The sequence below is a fragment of the Coccinella septempunctata genome, chromosome 1 (assembly GCF_907165205.1).
Source record: "Coccinella septempunctata chromosome 1, icCocSept1.1, whole genome shotgun sequence".
NCBI classification, from domain to species: domain Eukaryota; kingdom Metazoa; phylum Arthropoda; class Insecta; order Coleoptera; family Coccinellidae; genus Coccinella; species Coccinella septempunctata.
In genome coordinates, this window is record NC_058189.1 from 9,970,447 (window position 1) to 9,990,287 (window position 19,841).

Genomic DNA, 19,841 nt, shown 5'->3' on the forward strand with positions numbered 1-19,841 from the left:
TGATATGTTCAATATTTGCACATCTCATTATATTCACCAGAATACACAAAACAAATAATTTTTTCCTTTGTTGACATTTTTGGTATTCATTTTGTATTGTACTGAAGAAATAAGAAACGAATTGACCGAAATCTCATAATTTCAAGTACTGTTATCAACGAAATCATAACATTCAAATTCTGAATTTTACGTGCCCCTGTATATAACCAAAGAGGAAGTTAATCTTTGATATAACTCTTGCCACATGCTATCACTTTTAGGCGGTGCTGTATATATTTCCTGACAAATGGCGGCCTTCAATTTTAGCCAGTTCGCGCAGCTTGAAGCTCAATCTCCCCCCTTCTATATCTCTGCCAGAGGCACTTTTAGAAGTGCAGGAAAAAAATAAGTGACTATTCTCTCTGGTATGAGCTCGAATGTCAGATTTTGTTTTGTGAATATTATCAAAGATATTATTCACAAAACAAAATCTGACATTCGTGAATAACCTCAAAATATAACCAAAAGTGAACAATCTACATAGTCAACAAGTTCTACAATTCCTGTATTTCCAAATAGCAATAAATATAATGGTTTTGATCTTATCAATTCAGAATTTAAATAAAAACATACCAATCCATCAATAACGCAACCAATTCAAATTCATAAGTTTATAGTTTATATGCAATGGAAAATTCTCAGAGAGAAGGATTCAAACCGGTAGGCCTTAAAGTACAGTTGATTTGTACTGTTTCGAATTAATATTTTATATACAGTATAGGTTTAGCCCCGAAGAATTGAAAGTAATTCAAGAATGTGGCAGAGAAAGTTTTTTCCAGAGATGCCTTCCACTAAGTACTGTTTTGGGGGTAGCAACCTACTATGGTGTTAAAACAGGTAATTTAATATTTGGTGGTAATAAACAACTGAGTAAACAACAGTCCAATACTTTTTGTAAAACTGAGTTTTCAAATGGAAAAGGCCATCGAAGGCTATTTTCAAAAGGCAATCATAATTAAAAGCACATTCCAGATTTATTCATCACATGGAACGAATTCCTGAAATCAGGAAGTTCAATTTTGTAATAAATCTTGACTCACACTTGTGGGCAAGCCCATTGCATAACACCATAAATTATTCGAGTATGTCATGGAGTAGGCCACTTCGAAATGGGAATTCCTTTAAATATAAATTTATTAGTTTTATTACAGGATAATTTTCAAATTAAATGGGCGAATACAGAACTTGCAGTCAACTCATGATGGAAAAGACAGTGATCTGAGCATTGATCAATATTTGATGATTATTTTCCATAATGAACTTGTAGAAGTTAGGAGATCAGTTGTGTTCTCTACAGTATTGAATTCCATTTGTTGCCTCCTCTTCAGTTCATATTTGCTGAATACACTTGTGTTATACAACAAATCTTGTATAGAATGTTTTAATTTTTTTGCATGCTTGTTCACAAAAATGGGCGGCTTATCATTTTGCCCAAAAGTGTCTATAATTTTCGAATTCTCTATTGAGAATGATCTCAACCGATTGGTTTCAACTTGATTGGCTCAAACATAATTCTGTCCGTCCGTCTAGCCTTCCATAGACAGTGTATAAATTCCAAAGGAGAAGAGCTAAATCCATTCTGGTTGAGTTCGTCTTAGGCAGAATCTGACTGATGGTTTCGAAATTATCTTCAGTTTTTTCTCAATATTTGAAAAAATACCTATTAAATTGACATATTCCTAGAAAATTAAAAAAAAACACAAAAAGCATTTTTCATTTTAAAAACTATTCGACCAGTAACACTTAAGTTGTGCACTAATCTTCGAATTGTTATTTAAGTGCCCAGTACGATCGGATCTGTACTTTTGGAAATACGTATTAGTTCATTACTAGCTAATCAGCGTTCGGCGAGTTTATCACATGGATGGGTGAGCGCTCTAATTATGAATTAGATCTAGCACGCGAAAATTCCTTACGCATGTCAGTTCACGGGCATATTTAAATATGGATATATTGGATATTATTTATTATTATGAACTTCATACATTGAGTATTAACTGTGTGGACTACTTACTGCTTATATAAGGGGGAATTCTACAACGTGACAATGTTGAAGAAAAGTTAATTTAGTCCAGATAAACAGCCAAGACTCTTTGACCAAAGCAAAAAGATTGCTAGATCACCGACAACGTAGCATAGTGTTGACAATATAAAATGCTAGAAATCGCTCGGTTTTGTGCGAATTTTACTGTTTGCATGACAGATCCGCCGTTCGTGACGTTTTCATTTGCTTCGAACGAAATTTGTAGAAAATGTTACGCCCTACAACTTTTATAATGAATGCGAAAACAATTTGAAACCTAGGAGAGGAGATAATTCAAAAAAACTGATTTTCGTGACCTTTATGGCCAATTTTCATTATTTCGGCTTGCTGAAACTATCAGATTATATGATTTCCGTAATTCTTGAATAATTAGCTTCAAAATTAGAAAAAAAAAGCCACCGCGCTCGATAATGTACACGTGACTTTTTTTTTTGCAAGTTTGGCGCCCTCCCACACATTTTTCGTCAAGCTCAAAGTGTGAGATTGAGAATGTATTCATTTCGACATGTAATTAACCACATATATCTTAAACCGACACGCTCGAGTATGTACCATGATCGTTTTTCTTTACTATTCTGACAGGCTGTCCTAGACAATTTTTCCTATATACAGGTCTAATTTTTGGTAGAGGTACTCCCCTTATACTAATCAGACACGCTCGAGTAAATCTCGAATTTCCGTCTTGAGTTCCCCAACTATTGAAGTAGATAGTGAGATCTGAATCCAACTTCCGTACGAAATAGTAGATGCTACAATTCAAAGATTTTGTCCCATTTAGGAGGGAAAAATTTCTGAAAATCATAAATAAATTTGAAACTGGATACACACTTGTTTTTTGCTAGAATCGTTTCGAGATAAGACTCCTCAAACAAAGTTTAACATGATTAATAGTGTCATTGGAGATTTTGAAGTGAAGTGCAAATTTACTCTTCGTATTTTATCCATAAATTGTTTTCTCCTTTTTTCGTTGAAATAATATAAGTATGTTCCCGGCCATCGGAAGTCTCAAATTTTGCCCCTCAATGATATTACTATTATTATTATATTACTCAGATACTAATATTTGAGTATATGTTGATGTGGTCTACAATTGCGCAGTGAGTCTCGGCTTAAACGCTCTGCCTGAGGTTGCTCAACGTCACAATAACAAAGTCAATATGGAACACAATTTATTTCCTGCCACTCACATCACTACCTATAAAGAAGTGGCTTAGCTTGCACGAGAGCATCTGTCAGTCACAAAAAACTCTACTAAAGGCTCCAATACCAATTAATCGGATTATTATACGTCAATGATCAATCGAAAACATCATATTATTGAATATCAAGTACAATAGTTGGTCCACATGAAGTACATTTTTATTTTTCTGCTTCAGGCTATCTAAAACCAAGTCCCAGATTTGGAGCAACCCCAAAAATTATTATAGCAGGTTTAGTGGGATATTTTCTTGGCAAAATTTCATATCAAGCAAAATGTGTTGAACGATTAATGCAGTTGCCGAATAGCCCAATTGCAGAAATGTTGAAAAAAAGGAAGAGGGGAAATGTCCAGGAAAGGTATTCTTGGTTCATGTCAGTGAGATATGAAAGTATTGTATTTTTGTAATGTTTACAGTGGAGATACTGGTCTTGGACCTGCCTTGAGCTTAACTCCTTTCGGAAATATATCTAATTCAGATGTATACACAGATTCAAGTCCATTCAGGTCTTATGATTTGGATACTAGCACACCTCAATTAAATGGTTTAGATGATTCATTCAGACCATCTATGGACAGTAAGTCTTAAAATATTTTCAAATCGCTGATGTGCAAAGAAGGAGAAATATTATCATAGATTCGAATATTCTGTTTTGGAGAGAAAAAGTTTTAATATTTTCAGATCCTGGTTACGAAGAAGTGGAAATGCCACCATTGCAAAAACAGGTAACGACTTATGAAGAGTTGAGGAAGCAGAATAGGGAAGAATATGTGCAGAAACGAACTGGAAACTATAAGTGAGTTAAACTTGATTTAAAATTAGAGCGAGTTTCAACATTCGCCTCATTTAACCATCTATTTTCGAGTAGAATATTATAATTTTGCAAATAGCACAGGCCGGTCACTTTTGAAGTAAAAATATAGAGAACGTGACTAAGATTAGGAATTTCAAGAGTTTTATTGAGGTTTCTTCTTTACATAGTTCATTTTACATTTTACAATTGATTATAAATTACATAATATTGTATTGTTCTGCAACTGCTGCAACGAGAGCAGCACCCATGCCATTGCCGTCTTCGGATAGTTTCAACTCGAACTGTATACCTGGATCTACAAGGTGGCTTATTTTTTCAACTAATAAATTATGAAAATGTGGATGGTATCTATAAACCGATCCATCAATTCCAACGGTTACCACTTTTTCGCCGATCTTATTCAAGAGCGCCGAAATACCACTAGCAACCAAATAAGCTGCCCTTTTCGAGATACTTTCACAAATGAACCTACAAACAAAATTATTATTTATTGACTTCCGAAAATTTTATGCCGAAATACCGCAGTTTATGAAGCCGCCTATTTTGTTTTGAATTGTGGCAACTCGTCATAATGATCGATGGAATCGGCCTTCTCTATGCCCGGTTTCACAAAGGGCACCGAAGTTTAAGCCAAGGCGCAAATAGAAACGCAGGTTGGTGAGGTGACGCAGCTTTTTCCTGCGCTGCACGTAAGATGTCTAAAAACATGGTATATGCACTCGTCAATTTTTGAATGCAATGACATTAGACCAAATCGAAAATAAGAGATTTGTTTCGTGGTGGCGCCACCATGTTGTATCCTTGTTCTTTCAAAGAAAGTCTAATGATAATCTCTCGTTTTATTTTGTTCTGCGTTGATATCGATCACAAATTACAGTAATCTGTGATCCCGATCGATCAACGAATCCAAAAAAAATGAAGTGGATTATTTCGTCAAATGTCAGCTGTTTACGAATATTTGAGATTTACACTTAAATTTTTTTTTTCTTTTTCGCTACCTGCAGTGGGAAAAACGAAACTCATCCCTTATTTCCAAAGATGAAAAACAAAATCTAATCAGTGCATACACCATGTTTTTAGACATCTTAGCTGCAGGCTATCTGACAAGTCACTGTCATACTTTATTTGCGCGGTCTTGTACTTTTCTATGTTTTACAAAAACTCACGTTGCGTCACCTCACCAACCTGCGTTTCTATTTGCGCCTGGCTTGATTGGCGTAATCATATCGATTTGTTTTCCATCGATAATTCACTTATCAATATTCAGAATATCAAACGAAATTAATTGAGATATGTAATGTAATATCCATTGACATGAAATCAACAAATGTTACGATCTAGATAGATCCTAGCGGCCCTAGCTCTATCTGGTAGGAAAAGATGTCCAACTCAATTCACTTTTCTTACACTCAGGGCCTGTTCCGATATTGCTGGTTTTACTGGCCCGCAATCGAATAACAATAGAAGTCGAACGACCGGGCCAATAGGCATCGTCTCTGAAATACTGACAGTACTGTTCAGGAATATCGGAACAGACGGTCAGAGAGAAGATATAAATACATTTGCTCAAATTCTCATATCAAGCTGTCGAGAGAGATGAGCGCCATTATCGTCAAACTGGGAGTTGTGTTGCTCTGACGAGGTCAAATGAGGCTGAAACTATGGTTAGTAATACGACTTTTTGAGTGATGATGGTTTTGGCTCATTCGATTCAGATCGTAACATTTGTCGATTTTATATCAACGGATGTTATGTATGTCAATTAATTTAATATATTATTTACCTGACATAATTTTTATGAGAATGTCATCCTTGCATCGTATTATGATGTATATTCTATATGGATAAGTACATTTTTAAAATGATTCTCAGTTGCTGTCCTGACGATATTATTAGGGATTTAAGTAGACGATGATATTTCCGCAGAAAAATCAATCTGTTCAAGCACACCTGGTTTTTAATTTTAAGTAATCTGTGTTCTTAGTTAATAAACTTTGTGTTAATCCTCCTGGCAAAGTGGAAACAGAACAGCCCTTGCGTTAACTAATAGATAGTCTATTCCAATTATTATTATGATTATTATGACGGTATTTCATAACAATTATCCTAAATTATTGGAAAATACAGTGTGGTCCAACGAAAACTTAACACCTCGATTTCCGGCTTCAAAATGAAAGTGTGGAATATCGCTTGGACTTTCTGATCATTGCAATGAATCTAAAATGGAGACGACAATTCAAAGAATTGTCATCCCATTAACGCGAACTAGTCGCGAATCAGCGTAGGAATTCTCAGAGAGGCTGAAACATATAAACACAAACTCTAGACCGGTTTCGAGATTATTGTACCTCATCACTAGAGTGAAGTGTATCTCAACCGGAGGATGGTGTCTTTAAGCGAAATTGGGGGCCCTCTATGAGGGATAGTTTTTGAAGTCTCATTACGACGCGCCACCTGTCCTTCCTTGACTGAACCAAGCCTCACTTACTCTGTAGAATCCTGCACCCATGAGTCCCAGAAATACCACACCCACATTAATGGGACGATAATTCCTTGAATTGTCTCCATTTTATACGAGGTGTATTTAAAGGTGAGGCTTTTTTTTTAACAGAGGGTACAACTGGTCAAAATGACGCGTTTCACCAAAAATCACCTATACCTATACAAAACTTTCAAAATGACAAAGTTGAAAAAAAATTGAGAATGATTACTTAAATAGATCCTTATACGACCCTAGACCGCTTGTTAGCTGAATTATCGCAAAGCAGTGGAAAAAACTTATCTCCTGATTCGACCATGTGGTTTCTTTTAGGATAATGGGATCGTTCGATATTTACGTTTTAATGAAAATGGAAACTTAGGATTGCCGATTATTTGTTCTCATTATTTTTTAGTAACTTACACGATTTCATGAAATGGCTCATTTCGATACCAACTGACAGAAGAGACTTAGGACACAAGTTTGAAAAAAAGAATAATACTTCAAAATCTCACCAATAAAATTCGTCTAAATTATTCACGAATTTTTTCACAATAGGAAGCACAGTCTTCTTGTTCGAACATTTCAACAATTGTCGTAAAAATGGGATGAAATGGAAAAACATCATAGCAAGTTTTCAACATAATTTACATAAGCACTTTCAAGAAACTGCCTCGATTTTCTACATTTTTTTAACCCTAAATTACACGATAAAACGATTATGAATCTCTCAAAAGAGACCTGATGCATCTAATGCGATGAACTTGGTACTGAACCATTCTTTGTCCAGCCACATGTTTATGTTTTGTTTCGTTTTAGCGATGCCGGAGTCAACTTACAGAGTCCCGTACTTGAAATTCAATGAAGTTTGGTCGAACTTCTAGGGGTTGTTGTACCTCCAGCCATCTTGAATCTTTTATATAGACAATTTTCGGTTAAACAACTCATTTTGATGAGCTCTACCTTCTGTCAAAAAAAACCCAACCTTTGAAAACACTCTTTATATTTCCGTGGTGGCTGTGGCACTTGATGGTGGAGTACTGTGTGTTCCAGTTCCAGGTTAATAAAATTAACTCTTCTATAAAATTTAATCTGAGATTACTTAATTCGGTATTAGTGGACAAGTCGATACACATGGATATATGAGCCACAAAATAATTTTTTCATTCATTATGAAAGTTGTACATCATGAAATTCTCTATAAGTTTTGTCCGAAACAATTTTGCATAGGTACTCTATTGTAATGAATGGTGACTTTAAGTGCAATCCAATAGTGCTTGTATATCATCTCACCTTACATTGATGTAGTCTTGTTCGGTGGCCTGTTTCAAACCTAATTCTTCAAGGATTTCTATACAGTTGGTGTATGTGCCAAATCGATCTGATTCGATTTCGGAAACATATTTGGAGTTGAATCTGTCCTTTGTGAATAAGAGATCCGAACCAACACCTTTGAAAAGGAGACCTTCCTTTGTGAATTTTTCCAGAATCAATCTTACCAGTTCTCCCATATACATTCCTATAGAATAAAAATAAAATGTGGATTTTATCGTATTCTACTCAATAAAGATTTGAAATAGAGATTTCCGATCCCTTCAGATAGGAGCAAAATGATGCCATCAAAGCTCGTATGTATATTTTTTAACAAGCACTTCGAAGTGATAGATTTGTCTGAAGATGTGCAAAAATAACATTCTATAGTTTCTGGAATGGCATATTCAAGTGATATTTATTATCAATGCATGTAAATCGTACCTGAAATCATTTTTTCATGGAGCTGCTTTCCAGGATTCACAGTGTGCTCATCAATTTCTTTATCGAAAGAAGTACGAATGAAATCCAAACTACCGTCATCTCCGAATGCACCCCATTCACAGTTTATCAGAACGTTGCCCGATCCCATATTGACTCCATCGAATAGCTCGGCATTCGATTGCTTTTCCAGATAGCAGGCGTTGCTACCTGTGCTAACTATGACACCAATTCTAGTATTCGGATTTTGGAACGCTGAAGCTATAAGTGTACCAGTGGTATCGTTGATTATAGCTCTTACTCGAACATGCCCTAGAAAGTAAACACTAGAAGATACATAGACCAGTGATTAATAGCCCATACATCACAAGTGAGGATTCACTTTCACGCCCACTTGACATTTTTAGCGTTTTAGCACAAAACATATCAGTTTCCAGGCAAAATGCAATGAATAATCTTTGTTCGATATTTTTACCTAGTGTAAAAACTGAACACGCACCTGAGATTGAGATGAACTAACACTAACATTGATCAAATTAAATGACAGATGTCGCTCAATCTCCGAGTGAGCTGCCAAATTAGTCCTGACAATACTTAGATTGACAATGTGTATGATCAAAGATATTACACAACTCAAATTTCAATATCAATTTACCTTCTATGCCTCTCCTATTGATAGCATCTTGTAATAATTGAACTACATCATGCTCCTCGGTATCGGTACAATTGAATCCTTTGGTCCATCTCCTCAAAATACCAGATGTTAAACTCTTCTGAATCAGAGGAAAACCGAATGTGAAACCTAAGGGTAAGGTTTCGGAGAGTAGGTTCTCTTCTTTCATGAATTTATACAAACAGTCAGCAACATGATCGAACAAATGTTCTCCAGAACCAAGCATTATGTGTTTGGGTATGGCAAAAAGCTTGGATCGCATTTCGAAACTCTCCTTACTGAGTTCTACTAGGAGTACTCTGGAATTAATTATTATATTTGGAAATTATTTGATCAAATAAGAAAAGCGCATTTGCCACATGCGAAGATATCTCGAATTCTAACCTTATGCACAGAAAATAATTAAAAAAAGTTCAAAGAGCTCAACAGATGGAACGTTTGATTGAGGAAGTACTTCGGTTTTAATACCAATGCTGTATATTATACCCCACAGTTAGCTTGCGTGATCATCCTTCTGAAGAAAGAGGTTATCCTGTAGTATTCGATGACTAGTAACTCCAAAGGTGCTATGTGTAAGAAACAGTCTTGCATATTGAACCCATACTAATAGCTTGTTCGAAAGGCTGCAGTAGGGTGCATTAATTCGACTGGTGGGTTCTTATTCACATACTCTGTGAATTGTGTTCGACACCAGCATCACCTCAGTGCTAAACTGCACTTAGGACATCATATGGTGTCTTTCTAGAAAGCGGTGTTAACACCTCTTATGTCCGGTTTCTGTGCTCATTCAATAACTTTTGTCTCCTTCCATCACTTCTAATAATCCCAAACACTCGCCTCGGGATTTAAAGTGCCTCTTTAGTCCATAACGTCCAGTTTTATAACCAAATTTAAAGTCGCTTTTAGCTTAAAGCAACCTGTGTCATTTTCAGTAGGGTTAATGGACGCTTTAAAATTAAGGTGACTTTGATTATGAAACTGGCCGTAAGTTTATGATATACTATTAATGCTTCATCAATATTTTAGCATTTTCGACAGATTAGTGATCCTGTTCAAAATTTTGCAATAATTCTAGAAATAGTGAAAAAACTGGCCTATCATCAAATGCAACAATAAACAAGTGGTTTTTATCTTGAATTGACTGACCACCGAAATACCATTTAATTAAAAGTTTTTCATCATCAGCTGACATTTCAAATTCGGAGAAATTATTTTATTTTCGACTGTGGTGGTTTTAGCAGAAATTCAATTGACCCACATATGGAGTCCAGTCATTTGGTGTCTGAATAAGGTAGATTCAGTAAAAAATTGCTGAAGAATTTTTCTCGCAGGATTTTCATGTTTTTTGGGGTGCTGAATCCGTAATTCAAGTTATCGACTAGTTTTGGCTATGGCCTTACAATAAATAACATCCTACAACTTACTACTTCAACGGTTTTTCATCAATAATCAATATATCACCTAAGAAAAGTACCGCTCAAGTCCAACGCTAAACATTTTCCCTCTTCATTTCCAGTAGGTAGGTCTTGAACATATGTCACGTAACATTTAACAACTGCTGATTCATGCGTATTTCTCGCTAGACCTTTGTTAACATCGATCAAGAATCTTCTCTGTATTTCTACCAGAGTTCTATCGCTTAGGTAGAAATCCCTCAACTTTTCCTTTATCTTGGGAGAAACAACCGGCCGCATCTTGTTGCATTTCAGGTACTCTTTGGAATCGATAGGTATGGAACCGCGGGGTGGTTTGTGGACATCACTTGGTCTGCAACTTTCTAGCATTTCTGCATTGCAGTAATAAAAGAGGAATATAATGGCAGTGATGGGAAGATATATACGTAGAATGGGATGCATTTGGGCTTCTTGAACTTGAAAATTTTGAATATGAATTGACATTTAGTTTTCAGATGTCATTTACTGAAATTATTAGTAGTTCTGAAAACGTGTAGGTTTTTCAACTTACGTATTTTTCACTTGTAAGAGCCGCTTGCCGCTATACTGAATTCAATTGGTATATTCACAAATCATATGCGCGCGCAGCTAATATTAAACCGAATTCAGTGCTGCTGAATGTAGCATATTGGCAAGTGGCTCTAATAAAGCCCGTTTACACCGACAAGGAAGGCTTACTATTTATCTGCTTTCTATAACAGTTATCATAAGCTTTGTTTCGCACTCAGAACTGTTTAGAATCGGTTCAAAGTAGTTGAACAGCGATGGTGTGAGAAGCTACGCTCTGTCTGTTTTAAATCGATCTGGAACCATCGAAAAATCGAACCAAAACAGGCATATAGTAATTACTGAAATAAGTATGCCGTATGCCTCAAATAAGTCGGTACAATCCGGCATTAGCGATGAGTCCCCAAAAAATTTCTCATTTTTGATCTAGCAAAGCAACATTTTTTTCTAATAATAATAATAACTGTTCTTTAATGGCCATCGACCGAAGTCCTTCAGCCTATTTTTTTTTTCTATTTCATTTGATCGTACGAATACGGAACATAATCGCTTTAGATGAGTTTTCAAAACTGTTAACAAATCAATATGCAAGGAAAAACAGACATTTCCTGATTTTTCCAAAGATATTAAGGAGAAGGTGTTATTTCTCCATGTTTTTCTATCTACAAATTTAGTATTTTTCGATAAAATTCAATTTTGTAATTGTTGATTGTTCAAGGTATCAAAAGTAAAAGGCTCATAATTAGGTTAAGCTATTGTGTTTGCGAATATACAGGGTGATTTTTTTTGACAGAAGGTAGAACTCATTAAAATAAGTCGTTTAACCAAAAATTGTCTTTATAAAATATCCAAGATGTCTGTTTTCCTTGATTTGTATCGAGGGCGAAACAACTGAATGAACAATTCTCCTCCTATTAAGTTGCAGAAAATTATGAAATTATTTCAATTATAACTGTCAGATTCTAGAACAATGATTTTTGTTTTCAGGGAGCCACCAAAAGCTGGTTCCCCGTATCAGCCCGCAATGAGACCATCACCTGCTGCTCCTTCAGGAAAGAACAAATATGGTGACGATATGGAATGATGTTGTCTCTGTGATGGATGAAGTAGTCATAATAAAATTCAATGCTTATAATTGTTTTTTTGTTAAATATATGAAAGAAATTTTGCGAATTGTATTTGTTATTAACACCCGAAAGAGGTACCTATCTACTTTTTGTGCCAGAAATGTATGATGATTTGGTCGTTGATGGTGATTTGATTGATAATGTTGTTTTATCAAACTTTCTTTAATTATCGAGATGAAATGGTCGAATTTTTACTTTTTCTATGTATTTTGAGGCAACGGACATATACTTTAGGAGGGATTGATGTTTTTCAATTATATTATATTCATTCATCTTTGTGATTGTGATCTTTATATAAGATCATAACTTACTCTACGAAAAAGGCATGTTTCCGATAACACTGAAAAACATTACATTACATCACAGCTAAAGTGTATACCTTTATCTCCGAAAAGGGAAACTTTATATTTCAATTCCTTTTAGACACTGGAATGGGACGCTGATAACTCATTGTGAAAATGGGTAGGAGGAGATATTCGAATATGCTCGTGTGGTATCACTGGTAGGTAGTAAGAGTTTCCAAAAACGAATGGTTTGTAATGGGAGTTCAAAAACCTCGTTTTTCGAGCTAAAAACTAAATAACATGATTTTCACTAACATGAGTTATTTAACCAGGACACATGTTTCCTATCATAGTGCCATCTTCAGAGGAGGATAGAGGTGAACTTATTTATCTGTGGTTCTTGGTCCAGCTAAGGACGGCCACAATATGAATTTTTGGGAACTCTTGTCAATCTTGAATTTTTTCCCTTTCTAGTGCAATTTGAGCGCGTCCCATTTCTCAATCCGAGAGTCGTTTACTGCAGCAATCAACTGTGAAATGAAACCACATTTTGTTGTTCTATACACACAAAAACACTGCTTTTACTACTTGCAATGTGTCGACCAAAATAAACGCATTGCTGTACCAACGTATGAATGAAACTTTAGTTTTTAGGAATATCGGCTTATTTCGAACTTCTGGAAGTAGCTAATAGAGAACCAAAATCGACATAATCTTTAAGCAATAATGGGAGGTAATGTAAGGTAATGAGAGGACAATTATAATATATTATATGTACTAGTCTACTCAAAATATTTTTAAAGTTAACTTCGTACGAGCAGCTAGCCTAGGACTCAGTATCTTGCGGTAAACTTTAACCAACACGTCACAAACGGATATACAGAGTGCTTCCCCTGTCTGAAGAACATAATGAAATTTTTTTCTGAAAATTTTTAGTCCGTAATGCATGATTGAATGTCATAATATACCACACGGGTCGCCATGGCAGATTTGATAAAATATTAGACCAAACAAGCTATTACTGTATACGTACTTGGGCTCAGGCCATAAGCTATGAGCTTTTCGAGAAAGTCATATCTGATCATTTTTCATCAAACATAATATATAACATGCTTCAAGAGACTGCATCACAATATATAAAAATCCGAATTGTGAGCTAGAATATTTTATAGGAGTTGGACGCTCACAGCATTTTCTTTCAAGACGTGCATTGTCAACAGGTAAGGTGTTTTCTCAGTAGCATTGAAACACATAACGGAACGAAATTTCCCCAGGTTTCTGCTATTCAGATATGCATACCCCGATGATTATCCCCCTGTTTATCCTTGTAAAACATGTGCACCGTTCATCTTAGGTTTCGAAGCAAAATAAAGCCCAAACTCTGATACTGCCTTACTCTGGGTCGAGCTACGCCACTGCAGAAACCCAGAAAAAGAGTCTTTAATTGCCTACAAACTGTGCGAGATCGGAATGCTGCCAATAACATCTGAACCTACTCTACAAGATTCAGAAGAGGTAGACTATCTCTTCTAGCTCTTGTACATGTATAATATATTCTGTATATGTATAGGGGCAGAAGATATACAGGGTGTTCCACGAGCGGTTGGCCATAGCCTAATAGTGTATTAGGGTCATCTAGGCCTTTCAGAAAAATTGCTTCTTTTGTACCCAAAGACCATTAGATATTAGATTCGGAGATGCAGGATGATTTATTGATTTCGGCTTAAATTTCCGATATCCATAACTTGAGAACGAGTAGGTAGTCAGATTTTGATGAAAATTTGATGGCACATGCCAGTTCACAGATTATCAGGACATATAACTTAAAATATTGAGATTTATTTTTCAAATATCAAAATCTATATTTCCTGAATCAATTGAAGTCTTTTTGTTTTCGAAATTGAAAAAAACATATTTTATTCATTCATATTTCACACTTCGCTTGGCACGCTTGTTCCAATAGAGAAACGAATAACGAAATCATATTTCAGCTTCATTTTGAGAATACAGTCCTATTTTCAATTATTTATTACTTATAATTTTCAATGCCACATGCCGAGATTTTGAATGATGAAAGCCCTCTTTTCAATTATTTATCATTCAAATGATATCAACACACTCCAAAAGTACGCTACTCAAAAATTGAATTTGAAAAATGTATTATATTGAACTATGAATTCTTTCAAAATTATCAAATCCTACGCAGAATTACGGGTGATATCTTTCTTCGAAATCAATTCAAAGAATGAATTTTAAGATGTAGAAAAAATCCATTTTTCTATCGGATAACAAGCAAGGCCTAAGTAACATAATTTAAATTTATAATGGTGACTGGCGTTCAAAATAGGTTGCAATAATTCATAGATGGCGCCTCAAGGCGGCTATGACTACAGTTACTATATACTCCCTACTAATAGTCACTGTACTTACTGTAGCTATGACTACAGTGGTCCCTTTTCTTTTTCCATAATTTTTGCAAGAACAAGCCGGATTTGGTCTCGTGATATAACGTGCAAAATTTCCAATTGTCGCCAATGTATTGATATGCTCACTTTTGCCATGACGCGTTAGATATATATCACAGTGGTATCAGTGGTTAGGTTGTCTATGTGAGTGGTATCACAGTTGTATTGAATGCTAATGTGATATTACTATATTACCTTAGATTAATATCTATGGATATTACCAAGAGCAATGCGTTAGCTAGTCAGCGGATCATGCAGTTGATTTTTGAACGATAGATACAACTTTATGTATAATGATTAAATACTGGACTCAGTTACCAAATATAATGCCTATTGTGATTATTTATGTATGTAAATGTGTAATAGGCATTATATTATCCTTCTGTAGTATAACAAGGCCTACTAACAGGGTTTTTGCAAATGTTCAATTTTGTTTCTCCTTACAGCAAAAGGAGCCAATTTTTGTTTTCATTTCAGAGCATTTGATGTTCAAGCTTCATCAACAATGAAATTTGGTGATTGGAGATCATAGTTTTCGATTCATTCCAAATCATCCTTAGCATATATAGGGTGAGTCTTTGACTCGTACAAATATTTTAACAGTAGAATCTTGAGGTCAAAAGAAACACCTTTTTCCTTTAGCATTGTTTCCGGATCGGCTCGGTTTACAAGATACAGGCTGTTGAAAAACCATAAAAAAAAATGTATTTTATTATTTCACAAACGGTTTCATCGAATGAAATGAATTTCGGAATATAGTTTTTCATTTATTTGATGAATCTCATTCTAATATAGGATACAACCCACGTCTTCCAGTTTTCTCATTATGACCATTACGTACCTTAAAAATATGTACCAAAAATTCAGAGAAACCAACATTTGAACTCAGTTGGACACTATATGATGGATATTTGAGAGTTTTTTAAAATAAAAGTATTCTTAATATTTTCTCGCATAATGCGCCGTTTTCGATTAATTTGATGTTCAAAAATTGAAAAGTATCTGTGAAATTTGAAAAATTGGGTACTTTGGCTGAATACAACTCTGTTTAAAAGATACACAGATGTGTTATGGCACAGATATAGCTAGTTATTCCGAAGGTAATTTTGTTTTTCCAGGGGTGGCACACCCCATCATGAAAACTTAAAATGGCCGAATCGGAAAAAATGGTATAGAAAAAAAAGGGTTTCTTTTGACCTCAATAATCTACTGTTAAAATATTGTACGAGTCAAAGACTTACCCTGTATTATTAGGCCTTATTTATCCACATCTGCCTTAAATAGTTTGTTATTTTTCTTAAATGTATTTGAATTCTGCAACTTACTCATAAGTATATAAGTAATAATTTATAGAGCATGAGCTGGAAATAACCTTTTTTCTAGGACCTTTTCTTCACATTCTCCTTGTAACATTTCAGTTTCTAAGCTATCACTTTCCCACACGAGTGGTGAAGTAGATAAAAACACACGGGAGTAAAAAAAATTAGGTAGATACCTATTTTATAAGTATTTCTGAAAGAGTAGCACTGATCGATATAAATATCAACAAATAATGTAAAAGCCATCCTTCAGGATGCCACCGGAAAGTCCATTTCATCAGGCGTTAAATTTCAGTACGCTTTTTTGTAAACATTTGACGGTAGTTCGTTGATAAAGCTTCTTATGTCAACCTTAGATACCTACTCTGGTGTTCGCGGATTTCTTAGCATAAACCAGTGACAAATAAGGATAATAAGCTGTCCTGCCGAAACAAGTTGTCTTCGAGAACAATCTCTGAGCCAATACTCGAAAAACTACAAAGTACGATACGTTCGTCCATATCCAACGGTGACACGTTTTGGGTTTCGAATGAATTTCTACTTTATACTTCATGACTCATGAACCCTTTTTTATATTACCTAATGTTTCACAATCAGATATGTACGTCCTTCTTTCGGAGACCACAGAGGGATGTTCGTTCTTTGTATTACACGTGGTTTCAGACATTTTTCTCTAGTTTTTTACGCATGTTTATTAACTCTCATCCTTCCATGTCCTCCTTGTCCATTTCTTATTATTTCTGTATTCATTGTACATTTCATTAGGGTGAAAGATTTATTCGATAAATGTAGAGAATATACTTCACACTGTGATACCTAATCAATTTAAATTTCAGGAATCATTGATAGTTATGCTAGATAAAATTCCATTTTTCGTATCTTCACTATTCAGTTATTTGTTTTCGAAAAAATTTCATTGGGAATACAATGGAAAGGCATTCGAATTTAGAGTTCAAGTATATTTGTTGGCCTTGAACTGAAAATTATTCGGATAACCACTTCAGTTTTTGAACCAATGAAAACCGAAAGTAAATCCGATAAAAATGGAAAAAACGTGAATGAGTGGTACTCCTGAATGCAATATATTGAGATTATTTTCCAGAAACTTATCGATCAATTAGTGAACAATTATTACGATACATATAATAATTTGATTTGGAATAAATTGCAAAATTTATTAATCGTTCATCATGAACGAGAATAAAAAATCCTTTTGTCCAACTATCTTTATTGGGAGTTTGTGACAACTACTTTCGAGTCTTGTCAAAACTGTCTGATCTTATTACTCTCATTTTCAAGTCATAAAAGCTAGAAAGAATTCACACAGTAGATACAGAGGGTTATGAATTAGAAATGCATAACACTTATAGATACCTATACAAGATACGTAAACAATGTTGGAATATTGACAAATTTTCTGTCATATAAATTCTTCTCTTCTCAAAATCGACTAAATTAAATGGCGGCAAGCAAAAACAAATTGCACAAAAAGAGCTCATAACCAATACAACATTCTGAATATTGAGGCGATATCTAAATTGAAAAACAAAAAGGTAGGTGAGACAATATGTTCGATCTCATTTTCAGAACAGGCGGGGCAGAATGGCTTTAAACTATAATTATTGAAAGGCGAAGGAATCTAATGATATAGGTAATAAGAAAAAAGGAAATATTCCAGGGCTGAATCATTCCTAGAAGTTTCTTTAATACTACGATATCTAAAAAGTATAGGGTGTCATGGTTCGATGACAGTTAGTTGATGTGACATTGCACTCATCAATCGATCAAGCGGTTACCGCGCGCAATGGTAAACGTTACCGCGCCATGATAAACGAATTGTTGTGGCCAGCTTCAAGGGATATGGAAGAATACATGTGGTTTCAGGATGATGGTGCGACATCTCACACCACAGATTACAGAGATTACAGAGATTCTCTGTAATCTGTGTCTCACACCGTCCGAGAAACTATGGCCTTATTGCAGACGACCTTCAGAGGAAGAATCCTGCCGAAGAAATCGTGATGTTAACTGGCCGCCAAGATCGTACGACTTAACGCCCCTCGATTACTTTCTGAGGGGCTATGTTAAAAGTAAGGTTTACGTGGACCATCCAGGAACCATTCCGGATTTGCAACAGGAGATTTAGAACATACTTAGAGAAATTCCACCACGAATGTGTAGTGACGTATCGCAAATTTTGCTAAAAGAGTCTTGTCATGTCATATAGAAGCCGTGGCACAATATCCACTTAATTGTAATGAGTTAAATGATGATTATGTTAAAGATTAGTGTAAAAATATTAAAATGATCTAGTTTATTTTGTGTTTTGTTTACTACAAAAACCCGGAAAAACCATGGAAAACACTATATCTGGATCTTAGTTAAAACGTTCTACACCTCCTTACTGGTATTTCTTATACTGCACTGACACCTTCCAAAAAGCATCTAATGAAAGTAGATCAGTAGAAGCTGATCAGTGCAGATTCTGTGAGACGGAGAAAGACGCAGACCAATCTCATAGATAACATATTCTCTCTAATCTTTGTATCTACCTATTTTTCTTCATAGATTTGTTGCGACCAGGCGCAAGACCAGTAGCAATCGCTCTTTAAACACTTATATAACTACTACTACTTCTACACTTTGGTTTTATCAATTATCGGGTAACAACATTGAAGTTCATCCAAGTATTCCTGATTGATTCGACAAATGATGATCAGGCTCCATTGACGCGACCTTCGTCGCTAAATAAATGTAGCATCTGAAATGATCAATCCTTGTAATGAATTTTCTTGAACCTGGACGTCAAAGTCCTTATTATGAAAAGTGGGTTATAAGCAACAATTCAGTAGCGTACTGACAAAAACCGGTCGTTTGGCCAGCTGATCCTTTCTTCATATACCTACTGCAATTATTGGCCAGCTGATCCTTTTTTCATATACTGCAATTATTGTCAGCAACTTCGCCCGATCAACCCAAAATTACCAATAATTGTGAGACAATGTCTCGTCAAGCGTTTTGTCAATTGGAATCGTTATTCGCAGTTAAAATAATAATAATAATAAGCTAAATGAGCTAAAGCAAAGCAGATGGCACGTTTCAGAGCTGCAGAGCTCCTTTCCCCAGAAACAAAGTATTGTGAAATTTGTTGCCTTCTACGATGCTTTGTTTTTGAGATAATTTTTTTGTCTTTGACATTACAGCTCTGAAACTCGACGTTATGTTTTAAGGTTGAGTCCACTTTTCGTAACGAGTTACGAAATGTAAAATGTCTCAATGCGTCAATGAGTTTTTAAAAGTGTCACTTTATATGTCGAGATTAGAAAAAATAAATTTCCCATCCATCAACTGTCACATCTTGTCCTCCACGGCGAAGCCTGTTGTCGTAGCTTGGTATACTATTTCTTGAAGGAATTTAGTGACACTGAATCCACTGCGGCTGAAGGTATTGAAAATTACCTCCAAAAAATATCACACAGTCAAGGTAGTGCTTAACCGAATTAAGTACAGTTCACCCTCATCGAGGAAAGGGTGGGAATATTAAAACTGTTTTTCCAATCGGAACATGCCAAATGCAAACATCATTATTTTGATTCCTTCCTCCACCTTCTAGAGGATTTCCTCAATATTCATTCTTTCATTCATTGCTAAATCTAGTTACCGAGAATGAATCTACAAAAAAACT

The 19,841-nt window shown here is 35.2% G+C and overlaps 2 protein-coding genes across 2 annotated transcripts; one reads left to right on the forward strand and one right to left on the reverse strand.

The window, feature by feature from the left end:
• Positions 1-486: 486 nt before the first annotated feature.
• Positions 487-12,134, forward strand: LOC123312225 (OCIA domain-containing protein 1). Its single transcript, XM_044896547.1, has 6 exons — positions 487-699; positions 756-876; positions 3,460-3,640; positions 3,699-3,859; positions 3,964-4,078; positions 11,949-12,134. Exons 1-6 carry the CDS (start codon positions 667-669, stop codon positions 12,043-12,045), a joined length of 708 nt encoding a protein of 235 aa, XP_044752482.1. The 5' UTR covers positions 487-666; the 3' UTR covers positions 12,046-12,134.
• Positions 4,221-10,963, reverse strand: LOC123312220 (hexokinase type 2-like). Its single transcript, XM_044896536.1, has 5 exons — positions 10,462-10,963; positions 8,983-9,299; positions 8,331-8,639; positions 7,869-8,094; positions 4,221-4,564 (listed from the first exon to the last, which is right to left on the reverse strand). The coding sequence occupies exons 1-5, from the start codon at positions 10,896-10,898 to the stop codon at positions 4,294-4,296; spliced, it is 1,560 nt and encodes a 519-aa protein (XP_044752471.1). The 5' UTR covers positions 10,899-10,963; the 3' UTR covers positions 4,221-4,293.
• Positions 12,135-19,841: the final 7,707 nt, after the last annotated feature.

Excerpts from the sequence above, each read along its gene's own strand:
- LOC123312225 (XM_044896547.1), top strand. The coding sequence starts at position 667 with ATGGAAAATTCTCAGAGAGAAGGATTCAAACCG. Across the intron at positions 877-3,459 it reads CTACTATGGTGTTAAAACAG|GCTATCTAAAACCAAGTCCC; the intron begins GTAATTTAATAT and ends TTTCTGCTTCAG. Across the intron at positions 4,079-11,948 it reads AAACGAACTGGAAACTATAA|GGAGCCACCAAAAGCTGGTT; the intron begins GTGAGTTAAACT and ends TTTTGTTTTCAG.
- LOC123312220 (XM_044896536.1), bottom strand. The coding sequence starts at position 10,898 with ATGTCAATTCATATTCAAAATTTTCAAGTTCAAGAAGCCCAAATGCAT. Across the intron at positions 9,300-10,461 it reads TTGAGCGGTACTTTTCTTAG|AGTACTCCTAGTAGAACTCA; the intron begins GTGATATATTGA and ends AATTAATTCCAG. Across the intron at positions 8,640-8,982 it reads CAATAGGAGAGGCATAGAAG|GGCATGTTCGAGTAAGAGCT; the intron begins GTAAATTGATAT and ends TTTACTTTCTAG.